This window comes from Candida orthopsilosis, assembly GCF_000315875.1.
Source record: "Candida orthopsilosis Co 90-125, chromosome 7 draft sequence".
Lineage (NCBI taxonomy): Eukaryota > Fungi > Ascomycota > Pichiomycetes > Serinales > Debaryomycetaceae > Lodderomyces > Lodderomyces orthopsilosis.
The window spans coordinates 747,536-771,247 of NC_018301.1; the positions used below are offsets into that span (position 1 = coordinate 747,536).

The 23,712-nt window shown below is 39.0% G+C and overlaps 12 protein-coding genes across 12 annotated transcripts; 3 read left to right on the plus strand and 9 right to left on the minus strand. All coding sequences in view use genetic code 12, as the record gives it.

Moving 5' to 3' along the window:
* Positions 1-42: 42 nt before the first annotated feature.
* On the minus strand, positions 43-627 carry CORT_0G03640 (Tsr4 protein; the record flags this gene model as incomplete). The annotated part of the gene is made up of 1 exon (XM_003871116.1): positions 43-627. The coding sequence occupies one exon, from the start codon at positions 625-627 to the stop codon at positions 43-45; it is 585 nt and encodes a 194-aa protein (XP_003871165.1).
* A 428-nt stretch (positions 628-1,055) lies between these two features.
* On the minus strand, positions 1,056-1,541 carry CORT_0G03650 (Tsr4 protein; the record flags this gene model as incomplete). The annotated part of the gene is made up of 1 exon (XM_003871117.1): positions 1,056-1,541. The coding sequence occupies one exon, from the start codon at positions 1,539-1,541 to the stop codon at positions 1,056-1,058; it is 486 nt and encodes a 161-aa protein (XP_003871166.1).
* A 429-nt stretch (positions 1,542-1,970) lies between these two features.
* Positions 1,971-4,349, minus strand: CORT_0G03660 (Ifm1 translation initiation factor; the record flags this gene model as incomplete). The annotated part of the gene is made up of 1 exon (XM_003871118.1): positions 1,971-4,349. One exon carries the CDS (start codon positions 4,347-4,349, stop codon positions 1,971-1,973), a length of 2,379 nt encoding a protein of 792 aa, XP_003871167.1.
* Positions 4,350-4,503: 154 nt separating this feature from the next.
* Positions 4,504-6,705, minus strand: CORT_0G03670 (Dbf4 Cdc7p-Dbf4p kinase complex regulatory subunit; the record flags this gene model as incomplete). Its single annotated transcript, XM_003871119.1, has 1 exon — positions 4,504-6,705. One exon carries the CDS (start codon positions 6,703-6,705, stop codon positions 4,504-4,506), a length of 2,202 nt encoding a protein of 733 aa, XP_003871168.1.
* Positions 6,706-7,689: 984 nt separating this feature from the next.
* CORT_0G03680 (butyrobetaine dioxygenase) lies at positions 7,690-8,955 on the plus strand (the record flags this gene model as incomplete). The annotated part of the gene is made up of 1 exon (XM_003871120.1): positions 7,690-8,955. The coding sequence occupies one exon, from the start codon at positions 7,690-7,692 to the stop codon at positions 8,953-8,955; it is 1,266 nt and encodes a 421-aa protein (XP_003871169.1).
* A 55-nt stretch (positions 8,956-9,010) lies between these two features.
* Positions 9,011-13,321, minus strand: CORT_0G03690 (Spt6 protein; the record flags this gene model as incomplete). Its single annotated transcript, XM_003871121.1, has 1 exon — positions 9,011-13,321. The coding sequence occupies one exon, from the start codon at positions 13,319-13,321 to the stop codon at positions 9,011-9,013; it is 4,311 nt and encodes a 1,436-aa protein (XP_003871170.1).
* Positions 13,322-13,737: 416 nt separating this feature from the next.
* On the minus strand, positions 13,738-14,289 carry CORT_0G03700 (hypothetical protein; the record flags this gene model as incomplete). Its single annotated transcript, XM_003871122.1, has 1 exon — positions 13,738-14,289. The coding sequence occupies one exon, from the start codon at positions 14,287-14,289 to the stop codon at positions 13,738-13,740; it is 552 nt and encodes a 183-aa protein (XP_003871171.1).
* An 870-nt stretch (positions 14,290-15,159) lies between these two features.
* Positions 15,160-15,930, plus strand: CORT_0G03710 (catechol o-methyltransferase; the record flags this gene model as incomplete). The annotated part of the gene is made up of 1 exon (XM_003871123.1): positions 15,160-15,930. The coding sequence occupies one exon, from the start codon at positions 15,160-15,162 to the stop codon at positions 15,928-15,930; it is 771 nt and encodes a 256-aa protein (XP_003871172.1).
* Positions 15,931-16,042: 112 nt separating this feature from the next.
* CORT_0G03720 (Ufe1 protein) lies at positions 16,043-17,005 on the plus strand (the record flags this gene model as incomplete). Its single annotated transcript, XM_003871124.1, has 1 exon — positions 16,043-17,005. The coding sequence occupies one exon, from the start codon at positions 16,043-16,045 to the stop codon at positions 17,003-17,005; it is 963 nt and encodes a 320-aa protein (XP_003871173.1).
* A 59-nt stretch (positions 17,006-17,064) lies between these two features.
* Positions 17,065-19,437, minus strand: CORT_0G03730 (Hbs1 protein; the record flags this gene model as incomplete). Its single annotated transcript, XM_003871125.1, has 2 exons — positions 17,065-18,593; positions 19,203-19,437. 2 exons carry the CDS (start codon positions 19,435-19,437, stop codon positions 17,065-17,067), a joined length of 1,764 nt encoding a protein of 587 aa, XP_003871174.1.
* Positions 19,438-19,674: 237 nt separating this feature from the next.
* Positions 19,675-20,181, minus strand: CORT_0G03740 (hypothetical protein; the record flags this gene model as incomplete). Its single annotated transcript, XM_003871126.1, has 1 exon — positions 19,675-20,181. The coding sequence occupies one exon, from the start codon at positions 20,179-20,181 to the stop codon at positions 19,675-19,677; it is 507 nt and encodes a 168-aa protein (XP_003871175.1).
* A 1,720-nt stretch (positions 20,182-21,901) lies between these two features.
* Positions 21,902-23,647, minus strand: CORT_0G03750 (hypothetical protein; the record flags this gene model as incomplete). Its single annotated transcript, XM_003871127.1, has 1 exon — positions 21,902-23,647. One exon carries the CDS (start codon positions 23,645-23,647, stop codon positions 21,902-21,904), a length of 1,746 nt encoding a protein of 581 aa, XP_003871176.1.
* Positions 23,648-23,712: the final 65 nt, after the last annotated feature.

The window sequence follows — 23,712 nt, forward strand, 5'->3', positions numbered from 1 at the left end:
TTTTTTCTTCACCAAGTATTTCCACGGCATTAAACATCATAATTAGACAATGGCCTTCATGACTATCCAAAAAAGCAGAATCATAACCGTAATAAAACACCCACCAATGCACCGGTTTAAAAATTTTTCTTCACCAAGTATTTCCACGGCATTAAATATCATGGCACTACTGATTAATAAGAAGTATATTGAAAAGTTTATTATCAAGATACCAAACAACTGAAGCATGGTGCCTTCTTGACTTAGCATAAATAACGACGCCACGAATAAGGCTGTTGAAACAAAGCTTGTGAAGAAAATCTTTCCACAACTTTCTGGACATTCTCTTTCTTTCTCTGGTGAAGCTTCAACTAGACATTCCATGTCATCAGGTAATGAGGAAGGGTTTTGCTGCGAGGTTGATGTATGTCCAAATGGGGGAGGTGGTTCTGTATAATCGGTGCTTCCGTCTTCTTGGGGATAAGAAGGCTGCTTGGAGTGAAAGGAATCAACTGGTTGGTAGTTATAGGTCATACTGCTGTGGGTAGTTGGTGTGTTAATGACAGAGTTTAATTGTATGCTAACGAAGCTGGGAATTGAGTTTAGTCTAGCGGTTACACAAATTTTTCTAGATTTAACTATATTCATGGTAGCGATATAGCTTAGATATCATCGTCGTTCGTCAGTATTGAATAGCTTTTGTAATTGGCCCAACAAGATGATAATACCCCTTTAATGCCAATTACCTAAAGCCCATTTTTGAGTATACTCCCGGGCTTGTGGTAAAAGTAAATGCATCCATAGTCATGATTATAAGAATGTAGGAGGATTAGGACTACAAATATTAACTTCAGTCGATAACCACTCAAAAGGGGTCTACTTATTGATTAAAAAACCAGGATATATGAATATAAAGCCAATTGCAGCTGATCCAACACATATAAGTTCACTAAACATTTCAGGCGCAAAACAGTGTTGTTGCTCTTAAGGGAGAAAGTCTCCATAATTCAACCAAACGGATTCACCTCTAATGGTGCATTAATCAGAATTAGAGAGCTGCTAGTCTCCAATATGCTTTAGCTCATTTTCCACTTGATAAACATACAAACCGCCAGAAACAAAACGGTGAAACCGAGCCCATAAACGACCCCTTTTATGAATGTTCTTTCTCCCATTATTCTCTCAATATCAAACACGATAGCTCCAGCAACGCAGGTCAAAAATATCGAAATATTTAGTGTCAATATACCAAATATTTGGGCAGTTGGACCTCCTTCTCCTAATAACATTATCATTGACGCACCAAATGAAATAAACCCAATAAACAAACAAAACATAATCCGGCCATCAGGATTACCAGGGGATGGGTTCTTTTGAGTTGGTAATTGACTGGTCCCTTCTTCCAAATCTTCTTGTAATGACGATGTTCCTTGCCCTGAAGTGGAAGACTCAGTTTGGGTAAATGGGGGTGGTGAGTCTGCATATTGAGGACTTTGGTCATCATCCAAAGAGTGGGGATTCTTAGGATTTAAGTTGTCAAGCGGCTGGTACGTATTACTCATGATTGCTATTTGGGTACGAAGCGTTGGCAATAACTCTAAAGAAACAAGCAGTGACCAAAACTTTTCTTCTCTCGCTTAGATTGTTGATTGCCGCTCAAGAAAAAATTATGTCAAAAGTGAAATTTCCTCGGTACCATAAATATGTGTGATGCGCGATTATAGTTGCATTAGACACAAAATCTGCCACCAGTCGTTTCAACATACCTTGGAGGCTATATTGGAACTGTTGAGACAGCTGTTATTTTACCTTAAGTTGTTTAACAACAACGATGGAGAATACCAAGCAAGACCGGCATGAATTACCCTTTGTCTACAATTTATGAGGGCGCGCAATTACAACAAGTCTGGCAATAAGCTTTAACTTGCTCCTCTACAGCTCCTCTGAGAAAAGATACTGATCACGCTCTATATATCAAAAGCACTCACTATTTACAAGTATCTCTTATGTTCAATCTCTTCATACACCAAAATTTTATCCCCGGCTTCAAACCCAGTCCAGTTGTGGAACCCTAATCCACATTCATTTCCCTTACGAGCCTCGCTTATATCATCCTTCACATGTTTCAAAGAAGACAAGGTGCCTTTAAACACTTCTTTATCACCTCTCATGACTTTGACATCTGATGAACGTTTGATCACTCCTGTAGCCACTTTACAGCCAGCAACTTTGATCTTTGATTTTCCTTGAGTAATGGTGAAAATGTCCTTGACATCAACTTCACCAAGAATTTTTGTCTCAATCCTTGGCTTCAAGTGTGAGCTAAGTTCGTCAGTGACTTGCTCAATCAACCTATAAATGATGTTGTGCTCAACTATTTTGACCTTTTCTTTTTCAGCTCTTTGAAGAATTTGTTTCATTGGTTTAATGTTGAAGCAGAATATAGTCGCATCGAAGGTTTTTGCCATGTCGATATCGCTATCAGTAGGTGCTCCAGCAGAGTGGGAAATAACACAAGATTGAACTTCTTCGTTCCCCAATTCATGAATGCTCTCCTTGATAGCCTCTGCCGATCCAAATACGTCAGACTTTATAATGTAATTGCACTTTGTGACTCTCGTATCTTGCGCCTCTTTTTCCAATTCGCTGGAATCTAAACCAGCTTTTTTCAACTCGGCAATCTTCTCCAACCGTTCAGCTTCTTTAATCTCCTCAGCTCGTTTGATATTAATATTTTCAATATCCCTTGATGCTTGGATCTGTTGTGCTCGAGTGACACGATAGTCAATCACTTTCTTTGCAATTTGTTCCAGCTTGGCTTGGATTATATGATCACCACTATCAGGCAATTCTTTCCATCCCCATATTTGAACTGGTGTTGAAGGACCAGCTACTTTGACAACTCTTCCTTTTTCATCCTTCATTCCTCTGACTTTACAAAATGTTTCACCAGCAACAATCACATCACCATTCTTCAATGATCCACGACGTACTAAAACAGTTGCAACATTTCCCATGCCTTTCACTAATTCCGATTCAATCACCCAACCTTCAGCAGCCACCCCTTTTTCCTCTGCTTTAAAATCATTCAATTCACTCAAGGTGATGATTGCCTCTTCTAATTTGTCCATGTTTAACCCGGTTTTACCTGAAACCTGCACGGTTTGCGTTTCTCCACCATAATCCTCAATATCGATATCTTGTGCAGCTAGGTCGCCAAGTACTTTATCGACATTAACACCAGGTTTATCACATTTGTTCAACGCAACAATCATTGGTACACCTGCCTTCTTTGCGTGTTTTATGGCTTCGATTGTTTGCGGCATGACTGAATCATCAGCAGCAACCACAAGAATAACAATATCAGTAATAATTGCGCCCCTTTCTCTCATTTTCAAAAACGCAGCATGCCCCGGTGTATCCAAAAAGGTAATCTTTTTGTGTGATTTAGGTGTAAGTACTGAAAATGCACCAATGTGTTGTGTAATTCCTCCAAATTCACCTGAAACAATTGAAGATTTCCTCAAGTAATCAAGAATGGTGGTTTTTCCATGGTCAACATGGCCCATAATAGTAACCACTGGAGGTCTTTCTTTTAACAACTCTTCCTTCACGGGCTCAGGAAATAAATCATCATCAGACTGAGCGACTGTCTCAACTTCAATGTCATACTCATCTGCAATCAAGGCTGCGTTCTCCTTGTCTAAAATGTAGGAATGACGAATATCTTCAAAACCCAATCCTTCCAATTTTTTAAACACGTCGTTTAACGGCACTTGCATGATTGTTGCTAAATTAGAGACAGAAATGAATGGCGGAAGCTGGATCTTGACCAATGGTTTTCTCTGTTCTTTGACTTTTCTAACTTTACGCTTCTTCAACTGTTGGATGTGTACTGTGTCTTCACGTTGATGTCTCTCTTGCTGCTCTTGTCTGGCTAAATCTCTACGAAGCTCTTCATACTTGAGCATCTTTTGTCTTTCAATTTCCTCCTTTGTGAGCTGTGGAGTTGCTGATGCAAATTGTTTGTCAAAGTCTCTCATTCCATTTGGATTTGAGTTGTTTCTGCCAACTGCACGTGGCTGCGATTTTCCATGAGGTGATGCACGTTGTACTTTGTAAAATGGTTTTTTGGAGCCACTGTGGCCTGAAGCTTGAGCTCCACTTCCCTTATGGCTATGATTTCTTTGTCGAACTCCCAGGTGGGATCCTTTTTGATCTGTCTTAGGTTGCGAATACTGCTGGGCAAATCGATTCGCTTTAGGCGCCGACTCTGTTGATTTCTTTCGAATCTCATTTATTATATCAGCGTATGATCGCGTTAGTAGTCGCTTGTTACCAAGCTGTTTATGTAGTAACTGGTTGAACATGTTGTGATTGATATTAATTGCCTGTTACAATATAAAGTGTAATACTTTAAAAATTTTCAGCCGATTATTTAAACGGTCCCGTTTTTGTACGACATTATCTACGCGACACTACTTTACTATGCAAAATTTATCTAGATTACAAATGTAGATATGCCTATATGTAGTCACCATTGGAAGTGATGTTACCCATTGAATTGCTTTCTTTCAAAGTAGCTATCAATTCGTCGATGTCGGCAAAGTTGCGATCATCGCATGCAAAGTTACGATGCCTGTTGCTATAGATATGATCTTCAAAATTATCGTATTTGCAACGACAATTTTCACAGTAGCCAGGCGTTGATTCCTTATCCCTCCTTTCGGATGTCTTTCTCTTCAAAAAAATTCTCCTTTTGAGGTTATTCAAATTCTTTGATTGCACTTGAGATAAAGATGGACCCAATCCGTTTCCAGCCGCGACTGCGGTACTATTCAAGTTTGAATCCATGGAAAATTGTACTGCGTTAGAAGCTCCATTGAATCCTGATGCCATTGCATCCACAGCTTTGGATTGAATGCATGAGGAATTTCTCGTCAATGGTTGTCTAAACTCAACTTCGCCATGCGATGACTCTTCCACCTTGTCAGTACTTGTGCTTGTTCCATTGAAGCGGCCGGCCGAGAGCGATACACCACTGATGACTCTCTCCGTGGCAGCTCTCAACGCCTGGCGGTGTGACTTTGTAGCCTCAAACTTTTTAAACCTTTTCAACCTTTTCCTCTCCAGGTTTTGATCAGATGGATCGTCAATGAAGGGACATTTTCCATCCAAGGTTAAATGCAAAACCGGGTAGTCACTACCCCATTCTCTGACAGCAATCGGCCTTACTGTTTGACTCAAATCGTAGACGTACAAGTAGTTTTTGCTAAAGTAATGGTAGTCATCACGCCTTGCATTTGGATCTCTATCCGCTACACCATACAACTTCTCCTCCTTAAGTAAATTGTACAAGTTGTTGTTTGCTGCTGTGGAAGTATTTGCATTAGCATCTGTCGAAAGCTGATCATCAGAAACATTGCTCAACCCCAAGTTTTTCATAAACCTGAATAGTTTTTCATAGCTCCACACCTTTGTCTTGAACTTAGGAACATTTGAAAATATATCATTCGATGGATATTCCACTCTGTCATCGTAGGTACGCTTCGATATTATTATAGTGACATTTGTGCGATAAAATGGGGCAATCTCGGAACCAACGTACTTGAGATACTTGACTGCTTTTTTGTATTCAGACAGTTGGAAATCGTGTGTTCCTTCAAAAAAGACCACTGATTCTCTCATGATTTTCTTCCATGATTGTTGCCATTGAAACAATTCCTCACCTGACAACCTCGAGGTTCCTTTCTGATATTGGGCCTGTTGTTGAGCAAGCTTTCGTTTTTCTGGTCTTTCTAGCAGCTTGCGGTCGAGCTTGTTAGTATCCAACACTTGAAGGGGTACCTTAGAATCTTTAAAATGGACATTGCTAGCTTTTGCAGTGTTGTGTGTATCAATCAAAGTTCTCGTTTTTTCTTGTTGAGGTGGTGGCTCAATGTGCTGATGTTGACTTACTTTGGAATTGATGGCACCAGTTTGCTCCCAGTTCTCAACATGTGCTTGAGAAATGTAGTCTTTTTCTTTCATGACAGTTAATTCGGCATTATCACTCTTTGGTGGGTCTTTGTGTCTAACAAGTGAGGCTTCATGGAATGTTTCACGATCCATTTCCACGGCACGAGAAGACTTGTCTGAGCTATCCATTTTTAGGTACTTATCAACTTGTTCTACCTTATCCGTAGTTGAAAGCTTTCTTCGTATAGTACTTGTTCTACTCTGTTCAATCTCTTCCTTTTTCACAATATCCCTTCCTCTTTTCCTTGAAGTGGTCAAACCTTTCTCATGTGTTTGAGACGCCCCTTCTCGGCTCTCAGAAGCAGGGTGTTTTGTAACATCGTCCCCTGTCGGTATAACACCTTCATCCTTCTCTAAACCTTGTCGGAATTGGTTAGCACTAACTTCAATTGGAATTCTGACAACAGAATGGGGTGTGGTTTGCCCTATTCTCGCTAATTTATGTTCCTCTTTTGTTTTATTTGCTGTTGGGGAGACGATATTTGTAGCATTGGTAAGTTTACTTGGTGATGACTTCCTACCATCTTTTCCCTTTGGTGGTGAATATGACAGAGTGTGCTTTTTATTCCATTTGAACAGAAGCGTGGGTAGGTTAGCATTTGTTTCTCTTAATGGCTGTCTGGGTCGCGATAGTGATGTAAATTTCTTTTTAAAGACATCACGATTAGAACCGGAATCTTTGGCATCATTGAATTCTGTACCATCCATAGCTTTCCCTGGAGATAAACCTCTTTCCTTTGATTTGGTCTGGGGATATATTTGCTAAATTGATTGCAATTCAATGTATTGAACTTGAATGAATGCACTTTAAGACTGATTGTTGTTTTGCTTTACCTTACCAATGAGAAAAATACGCGAAAAAAAAAATAAGTATAATCATAATCAACAAAACATTTTGGTGAATTACACAAACCATACAAACACGACACACAAGTATATACGACATACAACACACAAACGATACCCATAGATACATACAACACACCAACATCATAGTGCTCTCCATTTCCTCACCAACTCAAATGATGAATTCAACTATAACGAAAATAACAACATAAAGTAAGCTTGGAAATGTGATTTCACTGCCCGCTCTTCCACCTGATTCAGTTCCTGGCCTGGCACGGTTTATTGTTTCCGCCACTATGCCCTTTGAAAAAGTGTAGAGCCCCATAAATTTGTAGCAATGAATTCAATGGATGTGTGGTGATGCCCGTTGGTGTGTTGGCCTTGACCTCTTGTAACATGTACACCAAACATCTCATTTATTTGCCAGGACTCATTTTCTGTATCAATCTCTGCACTCAATATTGAGGAGAAACTCTTGACCATATCACAATACGTGGAAAAGAATTGTTTTCTTTAGTTTTATTACAACCTTTTGTTCGAAGTCAAGTGAACAGTTATTTATAAGAGTCAAGAGATACTTTCTCCCCCCATGCGGTTTGAGACAAATTGCTATCCATGGACAAACGCTCGCAGCGTACTTTGTCGTGTGTACTCTACAATTTGCAGCCAATTTTTTTTCGGTCCCTCTTCAGTATAAGCAAAATTTTCACTTTCGCTTTTTTCCGCATTTGGTTTTAGACCCCGGATTTACCAAATACTAAAAAATGAATAAAACAAAAAAAAATCACCAGATTTTTCAAAAGAGCTTGACAAGCTCATACCCACAACTTCAACAACTACATTCCAATGTTGAGACGAATAGGAAGATCTCAGTTGAGCCACTTCAGGCTCCAATCGACAATATCTTTTGTAAACTTCAATAACAAAGAAGTTTCAGTCAATTTGGATGGAAAGACGGTGACATTCAAAAATACTTTCCTACGTGATGCATGTACCTCCCCAAAATCTGTAGACGCTTCAACAAGCCAAAAATTGTTTACCACAGCTGAAGCAGCGACCGATCTATCCATCACGCAAAAACCATCAGTTGTCGACAACAAACTCAATATCCAATGGAATAACAAAGGTGAACTTCTCAACTCAACTTACTCAGCGTCATTTTTAAAGAAATATTCAACTCCAGCTGGCCCAAGAGAGGATTTTTTTTTTGATAAGGATAGGAAATTGTGGGATAATAAGGAATTAATTGCCAATTTGGACTCCTTGCATCATGATTACGAGGCCTATTTGAACGATGAAAAAACCTTTTTCGATGCAGTGTTCAACATGAACAAGTATGGATTATGCTTTATCGATAACATACCAAGACCCATATTAGAGAAAATGGATGAATCAAATGTGGCTCAATGGCCAGTGGCTAAATTGGCAGAGAGGTTCGGTTACATTCGCAAAACCTTTTATGGATCCTTATTTGACGTCAAGAATTTAAAAACTGAGGCCAAGAACTTGGCTTATACAAATACATTTTTGCCCTTGCATATGGACTTGTTGTATTATGAATCACCTCCCGGTGTGCAAATGTTGCATGCAATTGATAATTCAACCTTGGGTGGAGAAAATATCTTTTGCGACTCCTTCTTGGCTGCTGAACATGTTCGTCAAGTTGATCCAACCGCGTACACCGCCCTTACGAAGATTCCAATTACCTTCCACTATGATAACAATAATGAGTATTACTACTACAAGAGACCACTTATCATTGAAGATATGGCGATTACAGGAGACTTTCCCAAAATCCATGCTATAAACTATTCACCGCCATTCCAGGGCCCCTTTGAAATTGGAATTACTAAAAAAGACCCAGCTTATGAAATGTTTGATGACTTCATTCGTGGGTTCCGGTTATTCGAAAAATTTATCAATGACCCCGCTAATCATTACGAAGTTAAAATGAAGGAAGGAACTTGCGTCCTTTTCGAAAATCGTCGTGTATTACATTCGAGGAATGAGTTTTCCGATTCAAATGGAGGCGACCGTTGGTTGATGGGTACCTATGTTGATGGAGATAGTTTACGGTCAAAATTACGTTTAGGTTATCGTAAATTCAAGTAATACAAAATAAGAAAGATAATTTATTTTCCTAAACACAAACATAGTTCTGTTTCTTCTAATATCCATTGTATCCATATCCTGAAGACGGAGCAGCTTGGCTCAGGGGATTGGAATATGACTTAAACACTTGCTTAAAACCGTTACACAATTTTGTCATCGAAGTGTACAAAAAGTTTTTTAATGCATAACCATCCGTTTCTGTGCGAACATGCCAAGTCTTGATCGGAGTGTCAACATTCACCTTGAATAAAAGTAAAAAGTATCCTGGATTCTTATGATCATAACAAAAGATATAAGCTGAGTTCTTTGGGTTGGCCTTTGTATACGACTCCAACCATTCAGTGACCTCCGCCATCGTACCAGTCCTGAATTTAGGATGATGAACCATTTCATCAACTTTTCTCGAAATGGCTTGAATATGTTGGAAAATCAATTGATCCAAATCGGAGTAGGTTTTGCCATCAACAACATACTCTTTGAATTTACCTCTCGTACGTTCCTGCACTGAGAGATGCTGAAACAAGTTATTGCCCACTTTCCAAGTAATGGTAAGGTACTTGGGACCTTTTGATGATGGACGTATAACACAGTCCCCCAAGCTTTGAGGAGCCAAAAACTCCTCGGCTTGTTTATAGTTGAAGTTATGGTACAATGGATGCTGAATGTTCCTCGTCTTAGCAAGTTGTGCTTTCTCCTTCTCCCTCTCTCTTTGCCAGTCCTCTTCCTCGGCTCTAAAGTTCCATTTGTTGCTCTCCTTAACAATCCTTGGTGTCGATGCTCGTTTTATGTCATCTCTCAACAAACTCATCACTGATGTAAATGAATCGTAGAAGGCTTCGATTACAACAGCTTGCACCACCTGTCCCTGCACAAGATCGAGATCACTTGGAATCTTGTCTTCTTCGATGTTTGCCTGCACCATAGATGATGTGACACCTTTGGCGAATCTAATCCTGGCTGTGGGGTCACGATAATTCTTTCCAACCTTAACAATAGTAAGAGGAACCACCAGACCACGTCCAAATGATTTACGAGTCTCTCCCGTCAACATGGTGAAAACTTCAACATCGTCCATAATCCTAAATTTTCTTCTCAACTCCTCATAGTTGTTGACCAATTCATCTTTAATCATCAACAAAGTTGCAAACTTCTTTTTACTGAGCTTGATCTGCAACTCCTTACCATATTCAACAAGGTTCAAGTCGTTGACTTTAGTGACATCTTCGCTATACAACTTTTGGATTGCACTAGAATGGTCCTCTGCAAAATCCTCCTCGTCCATATCAATAGCATCTGCTGCTACTTTTCTGGCTAATTCGTAATCTTCTGGATGTATTCTGGTGGCATCTAACAACTCAACCGCCGAGGAAAGCGTATCAACTTGGTTGTCAACGGGGATATACAAGAAAGAAGCACAATTAATAAAGATGTTGGCGGTAGTCAATTCTTCCTCAATCAAATCGCTTCTTGCGATTAAAGTGGAGTTTAAGTTATTGACTATGTTTCTCACCAATCCTGAAGCCTTACGCGGGCCAAGACCGGCAATATATTGCAATGCTTGTGCCACATATGAATCACGCACAGCTATATTGATATCAACACCAGTCACATTAACAAGATCAACAAATGCTGATTCCAATGCTTCGTTCACCAAATCATTGGGTATGAGTTTTTGATGCTCGTGGAAAGAAAGCGACAAAATATCTTGACCCAAAGAGATGTATTCCAAGAGGGGATCTTGAACATACTTGGCGACTCCAATAGAATATCTAACTAATTGGGGTTTGTCTGGAAAATCAGACTTAGCTCTTTCTGAGTTCTGATACAACCTAGCAGTCTCATCGGGGCCCCAGATTACATTGATCAATGGTACCTGAGAAGACTTATCAACCTCCTCAATATTCACAGTAATGCCATTTTCTGCAACAAATTTTGTCAAGATGTCGTATAATCTTTTACTATTGGCATTGAAGCCGGAAACCACCAACACATCTGGTTTATCGAATTTCAAATTTTTGTCAAAATACTCCTTCAATTGCCCATTGAATGTTTCCTCACTCTCTGAGTCTCTGATCGGATTGGTATCGGATTTGAAAAAATCCTGAACCTTGCCGGAATCTTTGACAAATACACCCACAACAGCACTATCATAGTCACCTTTACCAAATGTCAAGGCCAACACATTTGGTTTTGTTCCCCTATCATATCCATATGGCGTGAAAGGGGCTTGATCAAGCTTTGCGACGAATTTTGTACGCACCTCCAGAGCAATTAATCTCTCACATTCACGTCTTAAATCTTCCTTGGTATTCAAGGCAACCATCGCACACAACTTCTTAAACGCCAATCTCAAAACAATCTCTCTTTCTTTGTTCCATTGGTCTGAAACTTCAGAAGATCCGTCTGATTTCAAGCAGTTGAATATACTTTGGAACCAGTCTTCAAAATGTCTTGGCTCAACGGTGACCACAGCTAAGCCCAATTTTTCGGCCTCCAACATTCTCAAAAATACATCGGGGGTCTGCACAAGTTCCGAAGGGAAACGATTAATGGCGTACTTAATGTCGGCATAGGGACTATAGTTGTCAATAGTGTTTCTTCCCTTTTCAGTGATAGCGACACTGATTGAGGCAAAGGAAGCAAAAGTAGATCTTACTTCATGTCTGATCTTTGGGTTATGAAAAATTTCCTCTGCAAACGTACGTCTTATTGCATCTTTGGCAGTCTTTTGATCCCTAAACAAAGCTTCCTCGTCATCAACCAATTTGTCAATTACGAAATCAGGAGACTCCTGTGAGTCATCAGTGGCATGAATTCTATACGTCACATTGAAACCTTGCGAACTTTGGTCTTGTACATTCTCCCCGAATTGCTTGGCAGTGATACCGTACGCTTCGACACCATCATACAAAATATTGGATTTGATTCTGTCGAATAGAGCATATTTCGAATGTTTCTTACTCTTGTTTGTACTTCTGGCCTTATCATCCGAGTCTCCCTCTTCGTGATTCTCTTTATTTGACAAGTTTTGAATCTCCTTGGCATAGTTGAAGTTAATATAGTCTTGCGTGTCTTGAACAGCCACCATTGTGTTTAAAGACTTCAAATCCATGGTTAAATCATCGTCAATACCCAATTCTTCAATTAATTTTTCCATATTCATACGTTTTTCATAAAGAGAGTGGTACTCGATATCCAATTTGACTATTCTCCATAAATCATCTTCAAACAACAATTTATGTACTCCAGTGCCTTCGGAGTCCGAGTACAACAAGTCATCCCTTCGATGGGACCAAATGAACGGCACTTCGTAAGATTTCTTTGACACAAATTCCACAACCTGACCCACTGCGTCCTTGAATGGTTGCTCTAAGAAGCCACCTTTGAATGCTTTTCTCTCTTGCAACATGGCATCGGCAACCCATTGCTTCTCTAGCTCCAACTCGTTGTCATCTAGATCAATATATGTTAAAGAGGAGCGGTATTTTTGGTATCGTTCTGGAATATCGATGATACGAATCAAGTTATCCTCTTCCGTCAACATACGTTCCTTCAACTCAGAGTGTTCAAACACTTCGTCTAAGGATGTTGGGTCCTCATTACCTGCAGCACCTAAGTCTTCATCCTCTTGTGCATCTAATGCCCATTCGTATTCGCGACCATCACCGAAGACTTCAAATAACTCTTGCAAACTCTTTCTGTCCACGTTTGACAATTTGGACGTATCGAGTTTTGGACCACTCTTCTTCACCCTCTGTCTTTCGAGTTGTCTTTGCTTTCTTGTCTCTTCATCCTCGTCCGACAATTCGTCCTCCTCAATGAAGTCCTCGAACTCATCCAATATGTTTGATCTATCGCGAGGTATAGCTTCTCTTTCATCTAAATCGTGGTCTGCTAACCCCTCATCCAATTCATCATCATCATCATCAGCAAATATATCTGGTACTGCTGAAGCTGTTCTTGACTGACGCTCACCTTCTTTTGATGCTTCCGCTTGTAAAGCACCCTCCTCTTCTGATGTTTTCCTCTTTAATCTTTTGAGTTTATTTCCTTGACCGCGTGGTTTGACACCAGAATTCTCCAAAAGTAATTCGAGATCATCTTCATCCAATGCATCGTTTTCCTCTTGACGTTCTCTTTCCCTCTTTCTTTTCTTGTGTCTTCTTTTCTTTTTCGATTCTATTTCTTCGTCTTCGTCATCCACTATGAACCCCTCACGAACTTTCTGAATTTCTTCTTCGTTGTCATCATCATCTTCCTCTTCAGAAGAGTCGGTTATGGAGTCTCTGTTGACGTCATCTCCTTCCCCTTCTGAACCCGACTGATCTTCCTCGTGATCAACAATTTCTTTTTCTTTGTCCGACATATTTGCAAGATTGCGATGTTTGATTAATCCTTTTGTATGATATTGATTGATGCAGAGCAATGAGGTACAGTTGCTCTCAATATGAAGAATGTATCAAATTGCTATTGTTTAGATGTTGATGATTGAGATTGATTGTCAACTGATCAGGTTCAGTTCAACGCTGGTTCATACAAAATATTTCACGAAGTAAATTTTTCGCTTGACAAAGAATCATTGATTAGGTAAGAATGTGAGGCATTCCTTAAAGATAGAGAAAACAAGTGTGCTACTACTAGATAAAGACAACAACACCAATGTCTTTTTGTAATATAGCTGCGGTTGCTACGTATAGATCAATATGTGGACATGGAGCTATCTTTCATCAAGGGATCAACTACAAACATACAAAATAGTGTACTCTCCCTATGAAGCAGTTGTTAATCGTATTGTCGATTGAGTTTTAAGTTGAACTGCCTGTTTTTTTCACTGATATAATTTCCAGCTTCATCATCTGTACGTCCTCGTTTCTTATTGAACTTTCGGTCTTTGGAATTTTTGACCATGGCGCTAACTTCTTCTTTCACGTCTTTGTCGACATTTGCCACATCGGAATCATTCTTACTGTTTAGGTAAGCCTCTTTGTCTACTTTCAATTCCTTGATCTCTTTGTAGTACGAAGCTTCTGCTAATTTGTCTTGATCCTGAATACCAGTATTCATTTTTCTCTGTCGCCTCTCTTCCCAAGCTTCACATTCCTCTATTGTGTACTCCATGACTCTTTCACTATCACTAAGGCTCTTTCGCGAATCAGCTTCATGATGATGGGATGATTTTGCTTGAAGTGATGTGAGCTTTTGCCTTCTTGTCTCTTGAGCCACATCCGCCTTGTTGAGTTTAATTGCCTCCTGTCGTTTTTGCTTGAGTTGTGCGAATTTATCTAGAAGTGAAGAGAGGGTCTCTGTTGGGGTTGAGATCATTGTTTCAGCCATTGTAAATATATTGAAGAGTAGGGGCGAATGATGCTGTGGGAGTATTTGTGTCGCGCAGATTTGATTTTCTGATGCCCTTCAATCGATGTCGACTTCGTGGGGCACACAAATCAATAACCCACAATCCAATGAACCACAATACATTCTTAGGAAGCGAGACAGTGTCCCCTGAGCTTGTGGCAATGCAGCATAATTAAGAAGTGTTAAAAGAAGCAGGTTCGTTAATGATTCATAGCGTTGTAACTATATCATCTCACTAAAATAGTGGCATTTCTTAGCAAAGCTATTCTGTTGAAGTAATGAGCTTTGGTTCCATTCAGGGAGGTGGCTGTGAAAGGAAAATAATAAATTAGCGCAACTTAGCCCACAATCTACACCAGCTTTTGATGATAGTTTCCGGAGATAAATAGTTTTCACTCTTTCTCGTAGGTAACAAATATCAAGTTGCACTAGAAACTCACATATCAGAAAGTCACTAAGAGGCTTTTCCGCTCTCGCAAATGCCTATTATATACTAATTACTGGTAACTGTGGCGGTTACCCCGTGTTGCTGATTGAAAAGATAACAAAGCACCTAAAGCCGAAATGCGGAACGACGATACGGATCGAGAATTTTTAGTGCCTCTCACACAATTCTGGGTTTATGGTGACCAAATTCGAGGGGCTTTAACTAAATTATACTGACTAGGGAGTAACTTGCTTTAGCTTGGAAATAGTTGAAGTGCCGTACCAATCAACAATTCATATATATATATAGAGGTATATTCTCCCCGATTGTCTTTGAAATACATACATCAATTGCTTTTTGCTCACACACACAATTTCTTCATCACACCACTAGCCCGATTTATAATAACCATTGATCGCATAATGTCTACATCCAATACAGCTGAAAAAACCAAGGAACAAAAATTCCATGAATATATCTTAAACTTGCCTCAAGACAAAGTTGATGCAATTAAAGGAAAACCATTGGAGGTCTTGAAGGTAATTGACGACTATGGGGAACATTTTATGGACATTGGTCGTCAGAAGGGTGAATTGATCACTACCGAAATTAGAGAAAAGAAACCTAAAGTGATGATTGAATTAGGTGGATACTTGGGATACTCTGCAGTCTTGTTTGCCAATGAGTTGATCCAAGATCCCGAGGCCAAGTATTACAGTTTTGAAGTGAATCCAGAATTTGCTAAAATTGCTACTGATGTTATCCGTTTAGCTGGATTGTCCAAGAAGATCGAAATTATTGTGGGAAAAGCATCCTACACATTGGTTGACTTCAAAGAGAGACTCAACAAAAATGGCCTGTTTAAAGCATTGGATTTCATCTTCATTGATCATTGGAAGGATTTGTATGTTCCTGATTTGAGAGAGTTAGAGTCGCTTAACTTTATTGCACCAGGTACCGTGATTACTGCTGATAACATTTTGACACCAGGTGCCCCAGAGTACGCAAAGTATGTCAGGTTGTCTCCCGAGGAGAAGAAGGAGTACAATGAGAAGAATCCCAACCCCAATGGTGATGAATTTTTGGGCAGGTGGAATATCTTGTACGACACTGATACAATCAAAGTAGAGTACCCCAATGGCCACGTTGATGCTGTCGAGATTACCAAGTGTACTGATTACCTCTCTGGGTAAGTGTATAGTTTATGATGAATTTTATGTAGTTGCCTAAAACTTCAATGTAGAAGATCAAAAAGAAGAAAAATGAAACAACGCAAAACCACTCTGTCAACAAACATCATTAAAAATGACTGACTTAACACCGGTATTCAACCAATGTGTAAACATTGTTCAGTCTGAAATCAAGCCCCAAAAGCATCCACAATCCAAAGAACAACCATTATATCTAATCAAAGACAGCTTCAATAAAGAATGTATTGAATTTTACCAAATTTTAAGCAATCTAAGTCATTTCATCACAGAAATCAAGGCGGAGTACCTTGCTGTATCTGACAATGCATCTAACTCAGTATCTAAAGACAAGATTGATGAACAATTCAATACCAGAGTTCAACAATGCTTCAAGAAGATAGGGGCGTTAGAAACATATGAGACGAAAAGGAAACAAATGATTAAGGCAACGCTACAGAAACGATGGTTTTTCCAAGATGGCAATGAACAAGACCTCTATTTTGAAACTGAGGCTAGTCATAGACATCAAGTGTTACGATTCTTGATGGAATCATTAGTCAACTTATCCAAAACCTATGAAAAAATGCAACGCAAACGAATCCAACGTGAAAAACAACTAAATTCATTAAACTTTCAAAATATCAATGATGATCTAGAGAAAGATTTGGATAACTCAAAAATGTTCACTAGCTTGGATCGAATACAACAAGATATAGAAAAAGAGGAGGAAACACCACAATTCGAAATGAGTCAGGAACAAATTCAAGAATTGGAATCAGAAAACAAAGAATTACTCAATTTGAAAACAGCTCAATTGAACCAGGTTGATAACATACAACAATCCATTCTTGACATTGTAAATATCCAAAACGAATTAAGCTTTAAATTGCAAGAGCAAGGAGATCAAATCGATAATTTGATGGACACCCATTCACAAGTCGAGTTGGAAGTCAAAGAGGGTAACCGAACATTGAATAAGGCAACAAGAAGAAACAAAAGAGGAACCAATTACTTGGTTACTATTTGTATCCTATTGGGTTGTCTTTTGGTCATTGTAGATTTTTTAAAGTTTATATAGAACGAAATTTTTTTTGCTAGCATCGTTCGCTTAGTCCATTTACTCCACTGAACGATGTATTAGTGGCTACTCAATCTAATTTCAGTTACTTTTCCTGCCCCTATTGTGAGCCCTTCTCTACGAAGAACTATTCTGCCCAATTTTGCATTGTCCTCGTAGGTAGTCAATGGTAATGACGCACCGCCATCAACCTCAATTTCGACAATTGCATTTTGTTTTGAAGTCAAGTGTAAAAGCCTCTTTTTCTTCTTCTTGGTCGAGTCTGTGATTTCAATAATATTGGTAATTCTGGCAGGGACTTGACTGCTGTTTCTGAATAATATAAATGGCATACCTACCAAAAGTGGTTTGTCTATATTGAACAAGTTAACAGATGCAATGAATTTTTTCACAGTTTTAATCGATGATTGTACCTTTGACACAACATCTCCAATACGTACAATATCTGCTGAGTCATTAGACACCTGACTACTTTTGAACAACAAAGTAGCCAATTGACCACCAATTGCAAAATCAACTGTTTGTTGAGATACTAGTATGGACAGTACTTGCAACCTCTCTCCACTTGGGTGGAACACAACAGTCTCTCTTGTCTGTATAAACCCGCTGTTTATCTTACCAATCACTTTCAAATCACCTTTATCTTTATAGACGTCATGAACCGAGAGATAGAATGGCTCTTGGGATATATTCGTTTCACTGATTGTTGCCAATGGAACATTTTCAATGTATTGTGCTAATGTGGGACCTGTGTACCATTTGAAAGGCTCAATAGATTGGTCCCTCTTTACCACATTATTGCCAGTTAGTCCCGAAATCGGAACAAAATCAATTTGCTCTGGTTTGAAATCCACACCCAGGCTAGTCAAAAACTCCAACATTTGGGTCTTTATTGTTTCGAATCTATTTTCACTCCAATTCTCCTTATCCATCTTATTTACAACAACACAAATCTTTTCAATTCCCAAGTTCTTGGCTAATATTGTGTGTTCTTTCGTTTGTCCATCTAAAGCAAATCCTGCCTCAAACTCACCAGTTATCGAATCGATTACCAATAAGGCAAAGTCTGCATTGGAAACACCGCCTATCAATTGTGGAACAAAATCTCTGTGACCAGGAGCATCAATGGCAGTGAATTTAGTACTTTCAACTTCAAAATCAGTAGCACAGATGTCTACAGTAACTCCATGACTTCTCTCTTCTTCTGTCTGGTCCATAATCCATGCCAAAGCAAAAGAACCTTTACCTATTTTCTCACTCTCTTTAACTAGTTTGTTGACTGTTTTGGCGTCGACTATACCATAATCGAACAATAGTCTTCCCATAAGTGTTGACTTTCCTGCATCGACATGGCCAATAACGACAAAGGATTTGTGAGGTTTGCTGAATTGCGGGTTACTCGTTAATTCTTTGTCAATGTCAACCTTCTTTAACGGTTTGGTTTCTTTAACTTTACTTGCGCTTTTCTCCTTTGGTGCTTCGTCAATCTTCAAGTTTCCAACCCCTTCGAATGCTTGTTTCTGTGCATTTAGAATCTCGTCATCAGGTGATGGCTTGTTGAAGTTATTTTGCACCTTCGTGATTTTTTCTACAGGGACATCAATGTTAGTAATAGGTTGGAAAATGGTATCATTCAATCGTCTTCGTTTAAATTCATCTTGGGCATCGCTGGCTCTCCCTTGAAACCAGAATATGGATATATCATCGTTTGGAGTTCTTGAAATGATGGAGTCATCTAATGCAATGGTAAGCGAAATTGGTGATTCTGAAAGATCGTGTTGAGCAAGTAATGTGCCTGTCGGTATGATTTCTGAAGGCGGTGTTTCGGTCCTTCCATGTTTTTTCCTTAGTATGGTTGGAGTCGGCAGCCTTGTTGATCCTTCTTTCAGGTTTGACGTGTTAGATGTAAATTGGTCCAAGATCGAACTTGATGATTGTCCCGATCTTGCTTTCGCTAATCGCGACAACTTTGATGTCACTTGAGAAGGAGCCTCCTTCGGCGATGGAGCTTCATCCAGAATATGTGTCGATTGCTTTTCTCTTTGCTGAGCTCGTAGTTTGGCCAATTGTGCTAATTTCGACATGTTTGACTAATAGATCCTATGGTTGAAAAGTATAGCCTGCCATTATTTTTTTCTCTCGTTGCCATTGCTTTTGTAGAAGACGATGGAATGTTAGTACAATATCAAATACATACTCTTAAAATTGGACTTTAGTTCTTCAATTGATGGCTCTAGTTCAAAGTAGTTGAAGTAGAGAGCTTCTTTCAATGCTAATTCCGGTATGTCGTCATTAAAAGACTTCAACTTTGCTTTCAATTGGGGCAATAGTTCATGTAGTAATTCGTATTCTTCATTCGTTAATTTATCTTCCTCAAATTGGTCTAGCTCGTCTTGCGAGTTGTAGTCTAATTCATCTTCATCGTAATCCATCTCTATGTGTGTGTGTTGAGAAGACTCTCTTGGAGTTGGTTCTTGATAAAGTTTTGTTTAATCAGTTGCACATTTGATTGAGAATTTTTCACGACATTAAAGTGAGATTGCGACAAGCGAAAACAACAACCTTTGATATAAAATTAAACATTATACATAGAATATATATCAATCGAAAGTAGCACTTTGTATCCAAATCAACTAAGGGAGCAATCTCAATTAAAATCTTACCATTATTCAAACACCTGAGTTTATCGCCAAACTCCTGAATAAAATATTGGGAGTCTTCGGTTGATAGGTTCTCGTTTCCGAATGATCATTTGGCTTTAGAGTTGCATGGAACACAATGCTCAATGGAATGTTACCTAACACATCTGTGTCATAATTTGATGTATTACATCTCAGTTGTGCTATCTCTAATTGATCGTCACTTATCGGTAGTCCATGTAGTGGACCCAAAGCTTTTCCCGTGCTTTTAAAATAGCAGTCCAAGAACCCAGCCATAGCTAAAGCGGTATTGAACTCACTTTCTAGTGGGGGCGGTAAGTCTATACAATTGTTCACTATAAGGTATTTTTTAATAAAGGCAACCACTGTTTCAACTGCAGTCAATTTTCCTGTTGACAACTTGGTCACTAATACATTTGGCGGTAGCACGGTAATATTGAATTCCTTCTCGTTTATCAACGACTCATTCAAGTATTTGTCATCGATCAAGTACTCACGAAACTTTTTCAAATCCATTTCAAGTATTTTTGTGTGGTATTGTGGTGCAAACAATGACGTTCAGTCTGTGTTATCAGAAACTGAAACACCTTGGATTGCACTTTTTGATCTGTGTTGGGGTATTTATATATTCAAGGGTTTGCTTGATTCTATATAGGTAATTAGATGTCACCTTGTGCAACCGTTTATCTTAGGTTTTGTACTATGTAACTAATTTTTGGTGTAGGGCGGGCTGCTAAATCTATAATTCCCCGTATATCAATTATAAACGTTGCATATTTTATTCCAAGACTTTTTGCAAAAGCAAAAGAAACTGCAAAACAACATGTCATTACATAAACGGTTAGCTCATTACACAAAAGGTGTTGCATATGGTCAAGCTTGATGCAAAATTTTTTCTCTTAAGTATTCATCTTTATTCCCCGGACTTGTTTGTAGTTATTTGCTAGTTCAAAATTACAAGAAAAGTCTCGGGGAGTATCCAAATTTAAGGCGTTTGTATTTCCTTTTGGTTGTTAATGTATATGGGCGTTGGAGTGACGTCTGAGGTTGACAAAAAGTATCGCTATGTCATCAGAGGATGAGCTTCTGGTTTTCTAAAATTAAAATGTTTGACATCAGTCTTATTGCTGTAACTTTAACTTTATAATTACTGTGTTTTTCAGTGCTTTGGATATATGAAAACACTAAAAAGTTAAGTTTGGTATACTTTTGCAATTTGTTAAGCATTACGTCAAAGATTAATTGTTGGTGTCAGCAAAGCAAACGTTTGAACAAAGATTGACCAAACAACTGTAGACACCGTAATAATCGAGATCGAGTAATATTTGCTGTCACTGCTGATCTATTGGCAATCAAATTGTGTGTAGTATCAATTGCAAAATTCGCTGTTCATCACTGCCTTTCGATTTCTGGTTGCATTGCTATTGATATCGTCCAAGACACTTCTCTCTTGATTTTCAAACCGTGTTACAAGCTATAGCTGCATTGTCGAATATTTTCTATTTTTTGCCCTTACTTCCTTATGGCTTTATTGTAACATTACGTTACACACCACGTCAGCCAAGATAAACTAGAGTTTGCTTTTGTGGCACTTTCAACCTTCGGGCTAGTGATTTAATAAAAAGAGGTCTAAAACAAATTTTCAAAATTGTGATAAACAGAAGGAAGCGGGATAGACTTTCTGAAGCCTATGATTGTTGCTCTTGGAGCAGACAGCTGCCTACAAGCAGTACTTATTTGTTACGTATTTCGGAAAGAGGCTAATTCTTATGAGAAAGAATGAATGGAACATATTTTGATGATGTCAAATTGAAGGCCTTGGCGATATCTTTGCAACTACTGTCAAGGATGTGCTTTGGAACTTGGGTACTAATAAGAGGTCTCTATATTTTTTTACAGCCCGTTAGTAATCCTCGAGTATGGAATCTTTTAAAAGTGAAAAGTACATATTTGCTTAATCGCAATTGAATCTGTAGTCGTAAAGTTATTCGTAATTATGCAACACAAGAACTAAAGAAAAAGAAATTCAATTTGCAAGTTGTACACTACGTCATTGCCGTAAACCAACTTCTGTGTACCAAAGGGTAAAGCCATACAGGCGGAAGCGGTTTTGACTACAGTGCAATACTGCAGCGTATTATACTCATAAGCAGTGGCCCTACTTTTACAACCCCTTTTCTTTTGTTGCTGTCAACAAATTTCATTTGGTTACTTATGCATTCCATTCATCACTCCATTAATCCTTTTGACGCTTTAACAAATCCACTCCAAGAAAATTTACTATTACTTTTGATGCAGCAACCACCTCTTCATCACAATACCTTCTTCCGCTTAGTTGTAAAGCGATTGGTGCTCCAATAAATTGATTTGGATCATAACCCCTATTCTCTAATTCCTCCATACCACTTCGATATTCATAATTCAAATCCTCCTTCTGCCACACATCAACCTTGGGGTCTTGAAATAATCCTGTTTGAAACACCAAACTTGGAAAGTCTAATAAGTTGTAAATCAAAGTGTATGATTCATTGTATACCTCTTCTTCTTTTGGAGCAACATTGTTGTAAGCTGGGCCAAGGAGGAAATCAATCTTATTCTCTATGAGATAGTCACTATACTCCTCCCGCAATCCATCTCTTATTGAGTTCAACTTTCTATTTTCAGAAACTGTAAATTCTCTTGCACCTTCACCCAAGTTCAAGTACCACTTAGTTAATCTTGGTAATGGTTCACCTGATGCCGAGAATGCTTCACGCAAAGCTCTGTTACCATCACAATTGGATAGCTGTGTAGCAACATCATAAGCTAATCTGCCGTTCTTCGGAACAAACTCCACTATCTCGACCCCTGCCAGTTTCAATCTCTCAACAACTTCAGTCAACCCTCTACGGATTGGAGGAGTCACTCTGCATACACCATCGTCTTTTACAACAGCAATTTTCAAATTGGATAAGTTGGGGTTTGGAACATTTCTCCAAGGTATTGGCAAACTCCAAGGGTCGAGAAGCCATGGTTTACCCTCGTTGATGTACAGCTTCATGAATAAATCGATGTCTTCAATTGTTCTTGACAATGGTCCAAGTACTCCAACAACACTCTCTTGACCACCTCCCTCCCCAACCAATCCCCTTGCAGATATTCTTCTAGATGAAGGTCTCAATCCATGACACCCAGAAAAAGCTGCAGGGGATCTAATAGATCCACCAATGTCGGATCCAACCCCAAGAACGCTTCCACCATAGGCGATATTTGCACCTTCTCCAGATGATGATCCTCCACTTGATAAGAGTAAATTAAAGGGACATTTTGTGAAGCCAGTGATATTATTTCCTGTATCCAACGGTAGCAACGCATGTGGTTCATTGGTTCTGACGTAAAAGACAGCACCTAGGTTGTGCAAGATTGTCGCAGTCACAGCATCCTTGTCAGCTGTATTGTCCAATAATGATACAATTCCAGAATGTCCAATTCTACCCTTAAGGGATATATGTTCTTTTAAGGATATGGGCAATCCGTGCAATGGACCCACTGTTGCATTATGTGTTGCATAATATTCATCCAACTCCTTTGCCCTGGCTAGCCCCTCATCAATGAAAAATTCAACAGCACAATTAGTAAACTGATGAGCTAATACGGCACGTTTGGCGAAAGCTTGAAATACTTCAACAGATGACCACTGTCCGGTAGCAATCTTTTGAACAATTAACGTCCCTGGACAATCGGTTATCTCAAACTCATGTAGCGACAACAATTTTTGGTCGTACAAGTATTTCATAGCGTTGAATTGATCTGCCTTCAATTTTTCAAACGAGTTTGGCAACTCAGTTTTGAGCTCCTGTGGTACTGAATCATCTATCTTTTGACGATATGCCTCAATCTTGGGAATCCATTCCTTAAACTTTTTCGGATCTTCGTATCCAGACAAATCATCCTTTGTGAGCAAGGAATAGAATAGTTTATCAAGGTCTGGATCAATTGTCATTTTGAATGATAAAAAATCCTTGTTTGCAACAAAAGTTTTACCTTTCCATTACCGAAATCGTCAGT